Source organism: Trichomycterus rosablanca, chromosome 2 (genome assembly GCF_030014385.1).
Source record: "Trichomycterus rosablanca isolate fTriRos1 chromosome 2, fTriRos1.hap1, whole genome shotgun sequence".
Lineage (NCBI taxonomy): Eukaryota > Metazoa > Chordata > Actinopteri > Siluriformes > Trichomycteridae > Trichomycterus > Trichomycterus rosablanca.
Genome location: NC_085989.1, coordinates 34,012,339 through 34,023,509, shown reverse-complemented (window position 1 = coordinate 34,023,509; position 11,171 = coordinate 34,012,339). Strand labels below are relative to the sequence as shown.

At 36.2% G+C, this 11,171-nt stretch overlaps 1 protein-coding gene across 1 annotated transcript; it reads right to left on the bottom strand.

The window, feature by feature from the left end:
* Positions 1 to 3,481: 3,481 nt before the first annotated feature.
* On the bottom strand, positions 3,482 to 10,457 carry heyl (hes related family bHLH transcription factor with YRPW motif like). The gene is made up of 5 exons (XM_062990767.1): positions 10,378 to 10,457; positions 6,870 to 6,936; positions 5,795 to 5,878; positions 5,619 to 5,700; positions 3,482 to 4,302 (listed from the first exon to the last, which is right to left on the bottom strand). The coding sequence occupies exons 1-5, from the start codon at positions 10,455 to 10,457 to the stop codon at positions 3,632 to 3,634; spliced, it is 984 nt and encodes a 327-aa protein (XP_062846837.1). The 3' UTR covers positions 3,482 to 3,631.
* Positions 10,458 to 11,171: the final 714 nt, after the last annotated feature.

The following is an 11,171-nucleotide window of genomic DNA, read 5'->3' as shown; positions in this document are numbered from 1 at the left end:
TGAATTATAAAGTATCAAAAATCTCACTTTGAAAATGTGGAAATGATAACAAGGTTATAATAATTTTTGACTTTTTGTAATATGTGTTTGTATGGACAAAAACAAAATTAATAAAGGAATACTATTTAAATACCACAAAAACATCAGTACTTTGTTACAAGCTATTGGCAAAAACAGACATCTACAGTAAGAAATATTTAGGTTTTTGCAGCATTGTGCATTGTGGTTCACTTTTGACTGAAGTTTTGATGAACTGTGTTTATTCCTTATGGTAAGACAGCTCCTCTAACCAGCCCAGATTCTGGACTACGTTGTTTGTGGGGGCAGTAAAACATAATGCTAAAAAGCAACTGCTAATATAATAATTTAAAAAATATCAAAAGTAAGTAATATTAAGCAATGAATCACCATGTTAAGCAAACGTTAACTTGTGAAAGTGAGTTTAAACTCGAAGAAGTGTTTTATTATGTAATATATGTAATATGTAATATATGTAATATGTAATATAGTATATGTAATAAATAATATGTAATCACCTCTCTTGTTAATTCAAAGATAATTAAAAAAATAGCCTTTGCTTGCGTTGCGCTTGGGAGGGAATGCCAGCTGGCCTCACTAAATTTTTCTTTGAAATTCAGTTTTATTGAAGTCAAAAGATAGACTGGGCCATGCAAGCACCATACTGTCTTTTTTATATACAGGCATAAATTATTTTGGCTTCATGTTTGGATTTTTTGTCTCGTTAAAAGACATCAGTGCAACTGACTTATTTGTATCATATTCGTTTTATCATACTGTTGTCTAAATTGTGTCCCTGCATTCCTTTTTTTATTTTTGTTTTAGTCATTTGCTCTCAATCCCATTTCAAAAATAATTAAACTTCCAAAACTTTCATGACACCTCTTGTATGTATGTAAAGTGTATGTAAAGTTTTGACCTCAACTGTATGTTAATTATTTGCACATACAATTTGAGAAACAAAATGCTGTTTTCATGATATACACTTTACAGGTAAAATTCCATTAGGTAATATTCTGTTTTGTTACAATTTACTTCAATGTAGTTATAATGGAAATAATTATTGGTTTAACTGTCCCTCATTCACCCATCCATGTAGGAAAATCAGCCTTGTGTGACTGTGGTGGGTCAAACTGGAAGACACAAGACACAAAAGAATAGACACACACAAACACACACACACACACACACACACACACACACCTTGACTTGAGAGGAAGTCTAAACATTCTGCAACATAAACACACAAGCAAACTTGCTGCCACATCCAGTTTGCCACTTGTCTAGCTGCTGCCTTGTAGACGAATGATCTCAGATTGTGTCCCACCACAACCTAAAACACACACAAACACACACACACACACACACACACAAACACAAAATACACAAAACATGCACATATTCTCCAGAAGACAGTCAAATAAACAGTAACACCACAACCAAAAACAGTTCATTGCACTGTTCATGTGTGTATATACACAAGACAAAGGTTCTGTTTTTGTAACCTGATGTGTAAGCTGTGATAAGTAATTCATTTTCTATGAATCACATCTGGTATTTAACACAACTAGCAAACAGTTACCATGACACCTAAAGAAAAATATAACTGTGTGGTGGTATGTCAACAGTAATACGCCGACTCCTAGTGGAAGCCAGTTTTTTGGAATTCAGAGTCAGGCATCTTCATCAGGCAGTCTCGACAGATTATACTGCTGCAGCACATAACGTGATTCTAGTTTGGTGTGGAAGAACTTAACCCTAACATTAAAATGAATACTTTCTTATTGCACAGTGTCTGACCTCAGCAATGTTTTTATGATTCATTTTGCAAAAAGTGAAATCTGTTATTTATAACTTGGTAACTTGGTAATCTGTTACAGAAAAGTGGTTGTATTCTGCCTGACATTTAACATTTGCCCATTGTGGAATCAGCAATTGGTGGAGTGGTGAAGTTGTTATAAGAGGTCATTATTACTTGTAATGTCTGTTTTAAATGTAAAATATTTATTAATAATAATAATAATACACCACAAACTTACAAATAAACAGACAATTAAAAAGGCTGTGAAAAAGTAATTGCCCCAATTACCATTGCATGTTACTGTATATTTGTCACAGTGATTTTAAAACATTAAACAAATGACATTTTAAGGCAGACAATCTCTATGTGACATATTTTTAAGGTGGGAGTATCAGAATTAAACACACACTGAAAAACTGTCATACTATGCATAAATAGTACATTAAAATCAGTTGAGGATTTAAACCTGATTCTTAGTGACACCAACACTACACCACTGTGGTACTCTATAATAAAGGATCTACAATATTTAGCTCCATATCTGTTTTTAATCTTGATTTTGACCTGAAACTTGTACTATTGAATTAGGCCCTGATTTATTTCAGTAAAAAAACACTGTTTCAAAAACTATATTCTCTTTATTACAATGACTACAGCGTGGATTTGGCAGTGTGCTTTGGGTCATTGCCTTTCCAAATGAAACATTTTACTAATTATTACAAATGGTTATGTGCACCATTTATTTTCAGACCAGATTGCCAGTTAATGCTGCTAATAGTTATTTATATTACAATTATTTATATTTATAATTATTTAGATTACATGATGCTACCACCACCATATTTAACATATCTAACTGTCTAATGTGCCTTGTAATATTCTGGCCACACCCACACACCGCTTGAAATTTAAATAAAGATTTCTTCAGTATAACACCTTGGATATGTTTGATTTTTGAACCGGGTGGAGCTCTAGGTTATGGTCACTGCTTTTACATTTTTCCTGTATTTTTCTTGTTCTGTGCTTCTTTAAAATCAGTTTTCTAACTTGTTTTGAATGCTTTAATACTTTTAATTTATTCTGTGCCATTATCATACTAACAGACATCACAAAGAGATTGTTAGGTGTTAACCATCAATAAATGTAGTGTTTTGTATGCAGTTAAAGGTATTCCTGTAATTGCAAGGGGTAAAATGTCTTTTGATCCTCACTTATCTGTTTTGTTAACTTTGTAGAAGGTATTTGATTTGGCAGACTGTACAGACTGTAGAAATGTTAAAAATATTACCTAAAACACAACTGAAAAAATGTGCAATATAAGACAAAAATTTTAGGGGTTAAATAGTTTCAAAGGGCATATTATAGTATTATTTCAATTTTAATGTTTAACCTGGGTAGCAAATTAATTATCCTGTTTGAAAGTTAAACTGTATAAAAGGATTGTTTTTAAATGCTGTAGACAAATATACATTTATGTTATAGATTTATATCGCAGTTTTAAAACCATTACTAGTCAGTAACCATATTACTGCAATTTTGTTACAATATGTGTAACCTCAATATGAATATTTATTTGTAATCTTCTATTTCATCAGGATATCATCTAAGTTTGAAAAAAAGTATTTATTTTATTTTATTTTATTTATTTATTTACTGGGTAACAACATAGACACCTGGACATTGACAGGATAAAATTATATTTTGCCATTTGTAAAAGCTATAACCAACAGATACTGGTCATTTAGGCATTGTTTTCAAAACCCAACAGGGCATGTGTTGCATATTTGTAAAAAGTTCACCACAGTGGCAAAATTAGAAGGCCCCGATCTCTGTTCCCCAACCTTGAACTGGCTCATTGACCCTAATCAGTGGGGTTGCAGAACCCAAAGGCACAAAGGGTCTGAAGGAAACCTGAGGATGGCTAGTGGAGGAAGCAGAGGACAAAGATGAACATGAGGAAGAGGAAGGAGAGGAGGAGCTAGGAGTATGAAGTGGGGCAGAATTCAGAGGTGAGGGGACAGTTGGGCCCTCTGTGGATGCCTGTCCCAGTCTTTGAGGATGTGAGCAGACAGAGGGCAGTCTGTGCACCGGAGAAAGTGCAGGGCTTAACACTGCCCCCTGATTTCCTAAAGGTGCCACACACAGTGCAGATGAGGGATAGGCCAATAGGGCTGCAGCAGCATGTGGGCCAAAGTCTTGCCGGGTGCCAGGAGGGAAGGTGGTGGAAGAGACTGAGTTGGTGGAGGCACTTGGATGAGGAAAGGATCCCCATGGCCATGGACAGAACGCCAGAGAGTTGGAGCTTCGGTGGAGCGGATCCAGCTCACTAGCACAGTGGCTCAGGTGGGACACCAAACGAGCTCCAATGGGGTCTGAAGATTCTGCACCCTCCAGAGAGCTGAGGTATCTCACCACCTCCCCCACGCACTCACGAAAGCCCAGCGTCCTATAGTCCACTGCTAGCGCACGGGCATCAAAATAACCTTAAAGAAAAATAACATGCCATGCATTAACAATTTGAACTAAACTGTAAACTTTTAAAAATGTCAACAAAAAAAGCCAAATCCCATCCACAAGGTGAATCTCCCCTATGGTTTAAAAAACTAGAACTGGAACATAATTTCTATGACACTTGTAAATCCAGCTTCCACCTTAACTGAAACTGCAGTTTAAGAACCAAAATTTCTGATAAAAGCACTAATTGATACTTCCATACACATGAAATCACAAAATAGATATAGTTGTTTTAATTGACAAGGGATACTTTTAACTGGCTGCTCCACACACAGGCTAATCAGGGCCTTTGTCCCCAGAGCCATAGGGCTCTATAACTGTACCAGAAAGGGACAGCAGGCGGTAGCTGAGGGTCCTATGTGTAGCCATATACACCAACGAGGCGTAACATTATGACCACTGACAGGTGAAGTGAATAACACTGATTATCTCTTCATGACGGCACCTGTTAGTAGGTGGGATATATTAGGCAGCAAGTGAACATTATATCCTCAAAGTTAATGTGTTAGAAGCAGGAAAAATGGGAAAGCGTAAGGATTTGAGCGAGTTTGACAAGGGCCAAATTGTGATGGCTAGACGACTGGGTCAGAACATCTCCAAAACTGCAGCTCTTGTGGGGTGTTCCTGGTCTGGTGTGGTCAGTATCTATCAACAGTGGTCCAAGGAAGGAACAGTGGTAAACCGGCAACAGGGTCATGGGCAGCCAAGGCTCATTGATGCACTACTGTAGCTCAAATTGCTGAAGAAGTTAATGCTGGTTCTGATAGAAAGGTGTCAGAATACACAGTGCATCACAGTTTTTTTTGCGTATGGGGCTGCAAAAGGGGGACCAACACAATATTAGGAAGGTCTGTCTGTCTGTCTGTCCGTCCGTCCGTCCGTCCGCCCGCCAATCCATCCATCCATCCATCCATCCATCCATCCATCCATCCATCCATCCATCCATCTATCTATCTATCTATCTATCTATCTATCTATCTATCTATCTATCTATCTATCTATCTATCTATCTATCTATCTATCTATCTACAGGATTGCCATCCCTTCTGCCTATAGAGCAGCTCTAATATTTTAGTGTCTCTTAAGGTAAGATGAAGCCCTAATAGCGTTCTATTCACTACTCCTGCACTTTATAGGGGAAAACATAAAAGCTTTAATTCCCAAACCCTGAATTGCTCTATGTGGCAGATATAAAATCACTAAAGGTCTGGCCTGCTGGATACATTATTTTTTATACTGATGTGCAATTCAGGTGCATCAACAGTCATATTAAACATCCACCTACCTTTTGATCCCATGGCATGTAACAATTTAAGATGGTCAACAGTCATTTGAAGAATTTCAGCCTTTTCTAGTTTAGATGAGCCCTAACCAGTAAAAGAGAATAAAATCAGTACTCATGCTATTTCCATGACAATATGATGAAAGATCTAGCATACTAATACATAATAATTGGCATACCTGTTTCTCAAAGGCACTGGGCACAAGCCTCCTCAGCTCAGACAGACTGTGGTTGATTCTGTCTCTGCGTCTCTTTTCAATAATCTAAAAAATGTTTTAAAAAAAAAGTGTTGGAAAGTATTTATGGTACAACCAGTTACTAACTTCAGGGAGCAATGACTTTTTCACAAGGTTAATATCGGAGTGTTGAATGACATTAAAGCATTTTCTGAAAATAACAAATACGCATTAAACACAGACACATCTAACCATGTACAACAGACCATGGTCACCTGACTATGAGCTTGTTGGACATTTCCATAAGATTTTGTGTTATTTGTGTCCATTCAGTCAAAAAAGCACTCGTGATTTAGGCACAAATAATGGACTAAATAACTAAATCCATCCCACTGCAGTTCATGTTCAGTGCTGGAACAACTCCAGACTGTTGCCACTAAATTTAAAGCATACAAGTGATTTGATATAATTAATTGCATATACCTTCTATTATTGGGTGTGGCTAAAACACCAGAATTAATAATAAGGAGGGGTGTCCACATACTTTTGGCCATACAGTATGTATGTAAAGACAGCGATTTCTCTCTGTTTTGTTGGTAAAGGGAAGTTTGCACAGATCACTAAATGTAGTGGTGCAAATAACTGACAAAGTATTTTTTATATTCTATAAATTAGTATTTATTAAATAAATAAGTATTTGTAATGTGTTCTCTTAGCCAATATATTACAGCTTTCTATTAGTCAGGGTCATCAGGGTCAAAATGAGTCTGTCATAGACCGGAAATAGACTTCACTTCAGTTTTTAAAAGTAGGGGAAAACCAGAGTACCTATAAGAAAATTACAAGGATGCAAGAGAGACATGACGACTACTCATAGACTATGACCAGAGGCAGGGATTAAACTCAGGTCCCAAGGATCTTTTGTGGCACCTGGTCGACCATCTGCACCACTGTGCATCCTGATAATAATACTTAAAAATGTTCTGGATAAGAGCATCTGCTAAATGCAGAAAATGTAAAAATACTGGCAAATAATCCAAATAAAAACTTGACATATTTAAGGAAAAATGATACTCACCCCTCTTCTCTTCTTTCGTGCTAGGATCTGTGAAGTACTGCTGGGAGACATGGACCCAGTGACAGGACTAAGACAGTGATTGAGAGAGAAAGAGAAAGCCAGAGAGCAGGAAAAAGAGCGAGAGGGGGATAGATTGAAGCTTTGATGTCATTGCATATTGTTGTGATTATTGTATTTAATACAATGCAGAAGAATAGTTGCACATCATCAAACTCAATCTAATTTAACTCAGAAAACAGCGAGACACTCAAGCGCCTGGCTGATATGCTATGCTTCTTGCGTCTGAAAAAACAAAACTTTTTTCTTTTTTTTGAAGCAAGGGAGACATGATGATCGGATATCTGTAGGGCACGCGAGAACTGTGGGGTTTGCATGCATATGTACTGTCTTCTTCTATGCTCTGAATGATCTCTCAGTATGGATCTGGTTTGCTTCGACGTTCTACTCTTTCTTCCAGAAACATTACGCTATTTGTTTGCCATTGTGTTTGTGGTGACTTATACATATTTATCCGCATCTAAAGACCATAATTGATCCGAGACATGCTTGTTATGTTTTAATGTTTGATCTCTTAACTAAAACATAATGTAACGCCAGAGCTGATATTTATTACTTAAGACACACATTTTTGCAGGGCACTAAGTGCTTCCATGGCTGTGCATAATTTGCACATGTCAGTTCTAAGCTTTAAAACATGGACTTATGAAATGTCTTCATGGTGCATTTCAAAGAAGAAGGATCATTCTCATATCTGCTCTGGATTTCTCTGCAAAGCTCTGACAGATGTACAAAAAAACTATTCATACGACTGAGTAAAAGCAGGGAGTCTGCCTGTCTAAGTTCATCGGAAAAAAGAAAATCAGAATTTTTAATCCAATAAAATTTATGACAATAAGACCCAGTCATGAGTATCTATGGATTTTACCCAGTAAGTACAATGTTTAAAAGATATACAAAACTTATTAATGGTACAGCTGATTTCCTCTCCCATCAGGAAGGGAGTCAGTCGCAGGCCAGGCGGCTCCCCAGTCTACGTCCGGCAGTAGTGGTATGTGATGGGTAGGGTGTGGTTTAGCTCAAGGCTGCCACAGGAGGAAGGAGGTTTGGGGATAAACTTGAGAGTTGATTAGGGACTACACCTGTGGGGAGTTAATTAGCTCGTCTAATTAAACCCTATTTTGTTCCAACTTCGTATGCTTCCATGTGTGTGTGAATGGTGTTATAGACCAAACCAAGAGAGCACCTGGCTAAAAAAAGCTGTTGGATCTGAAAAGCTACTATGGACTAAGGATAAACTCAGTGTTTTGCTTAGTTTATAACAAAGACAAAAGGACTTACCTGTTTTTTATTGGCATGTGTGCACTTGGACAGATTTACCATTTTCTTCATAATAATGCTTAAGCAAATGTTATTAATAAAATAGAAGCGATTTTGTTATGGAACATTACACTGAACTTCCCGAATAGTAAGAACAAAAAATGAGACATTATTAAAGAATAAAAATTACAAAAGGTACAAAGAATTAAAAGTGAGATATTATTATTTTGTTAAATGGGAATTAACTAAATATAAGTAGTTGAGTTCTTTTTCTGTCACTTTTTCATGAGAATGTTGAAAAGTTAACAAAACTCCTCCCACTGCAGACTCACATGGATAAACTGATGACGCATATCCCTCAGTACCTCCCAAAATTAAATCTAAAGTATTAGTCATAAAAATCCATAGTATATATGCAATTTTATTATATTTTATTTAAATGTCCCAAGAGCTTCACTGTATGTTGTGTAAACATCCTTTTTTATGTGAGAATCCACTCTCAAATATATGGTAAGGCAATAAGACTAAATATTAAAAAATAAACCAATTTACATTGAAATACTACCTGTTATGTGTGGCACTATTTTGGGAAGGTGATTCCCAAAATAGTATATAAACTGCAGAGTAATTAGACTAAAAGAATAGCGGCAGTATTTTTTAAATGCACTACAGAGATGCAGTGAGAGGTGATCTACCATAACCCTCAATAAATCTTCTGTTAAAGAAAGCTTGATTCTCTAAGCTAAACATTACCAGTTATTCTTAATCAATACCACAAATGAAATACAAGTATAGGAAAATATTTGAAGAATTCATATGGCTTTTCAAAAGGGTTGTAATTGGAACTTTTTTTGTTGTTGACATTTATAACTAGTAGTAACTGGATGCAAGTATTTATAATACAAAAATTTATTAAGAATTAATATTTAGTCAAATACATGTTTAGAAAAGCAGTAATCAGCAGTACTCTTTTCTTATAAAGGTTGGGAGGTGTAAAGTCCCATCCAGAATAGAGCTGCTTCTAAACTGTTTCTGCTTCTTGTTGATTTTGTACTCGGTGGGTTAAAGTTTGGTCATTTAAATTGAAATAATTAAAATAATCACTATTCATTTAGAATTATTTACATACACACAAGTATAATTGTGTGTCTCTCACACATATATCCTTGTTTATTTTACAGATTTAAGGTATGAATGAATATACATATAATGTATTATCAGTAAACTGGACAGCCAATTTTATAGCTTAAGACAATTAATATAAAGGTATGATATCATTTAGGACATGCAGCCATAAATACTTAAATTGAATAGTGAATAGTGAAACCAAAAGGGTTAAACCAAAGAACCTAATGAACCCTAAAACTGTTTTGTAAAATTATCCTAAACAATGTGTATGAAATTGCTGTCCATTAAAACAGACAATTACTTTATGCATACAACATTGTTAATTATCTAAACAAACTACACAAAGAATCAAGATATTTACATAACTAAGCAGATTTTGTTTGTCACATGGATTTGATTTGTCATTCACATTTAGCAGACGCTTCCATTTAAAGCAATGTATTATGACAATTTGAGCAATTAAGGGCTAAAAACTAGGGCTTGCTCAGGGCTTGAACCATTAACCTTTTGATGGTCCAGTCCCTTAACTGCTGAGAGACTACAAACAACATCAGTGGATTAATTTAAGTGAAATTAGGTGTGGCTTCTAATTGGTTGGTATGAGAACCTGCAGTCACTGCATCTTTTTGTGGAGTGTGGAGAGTGACTAGTGAAGAGTGAAAAGACAAGACTGCTCTAGGTGAATTTAGATTTCTTCCAGTAAAACGCAACTCAAATCTAGAATAATACAATGTTGCTAACACTGGTTATTTTTGTTGATTCCAACTGGAATGTTTTGGGTGGAAAAATTAAACTTTCATTTCATTTTTGTAAAATCAAGAATTTAACAATGTGCAAATAAAGGCTATATTTAGTTTTGAATTATTTAAGCAATTAAAAAAATTCAGTCTTAGATTGTACTAAACATGCATGTACAAAATTCTTAACTTCAACGTATGCATGCACAAACCACATTCAATACCTGTGCCCACTCAGTCCTCTCAACTGGTCAATGCCATCTGTGGGTTCGTTGGAGGGGACTGGTGATGCTCCAGGTATGTTTGTGTATAAGCTTAGTCCTTACCAGTAACTGTCCTCCTGCCCGACATCAATCAGCTCGTCCATGTCTGAATCTGGGGAGCTGTAATGACGAGGTCTCTTCATCACAAAGCAGTTCTCTCCTTTCAAGATGTGAGTATTAAGTAATCAGTAAAGATTCTCAGTGGTACTTTGTGTAGTAAAGATGACTGCAGAAGAAATAAGTTCTTCTGCTCCCAACCAAGTAAACTACACGCCTTTCTCTGTCTGTCTGTCTCTCTGTGCCTGTCTTCTTTCCTCTCACCACAATAATAGTTCAATGTTTGAGGACTTTTTATTAGTGCTCTTTTGCTGTTTTAGCTTGGTCCTCATTTGTCTTCTACCTCTTCAGTGAACCCCCAGGGCTCTGGCACTTGCCAAGTAACATTCTCTTGATCCCTTTTGTACAGAGGCACCAATCTTTGTCTCTCTCTGTCCTTTCCCCTCTCTGTTCCTTTCTCTCTTCCTCACAGAAGCAGAGGCAAAGTCAAGCACTTTTGCAGAGTTGTCAGTTGTTCACCCTCCCTATTCTCTCACTCACGTGAAAGTGCTGGTGCTGGTGTAGGAAGCCAGCACATCTCTTAAAGACTGATAAATTGTTTCACTATTATAAACCATAGCAAACCATAGTCAAACCACAACATAACTGGATTTGAGGAACTCCTAATGGACAGCATAATTTAAAAAAATCCTATTTACTCCCATTCATTTTTTGAAGGGCATGTCAATCTACATTCACTCATATTCATCACAAACATACTGACATTACATATACTTAAATCCAATCAAATATCTGAGGAC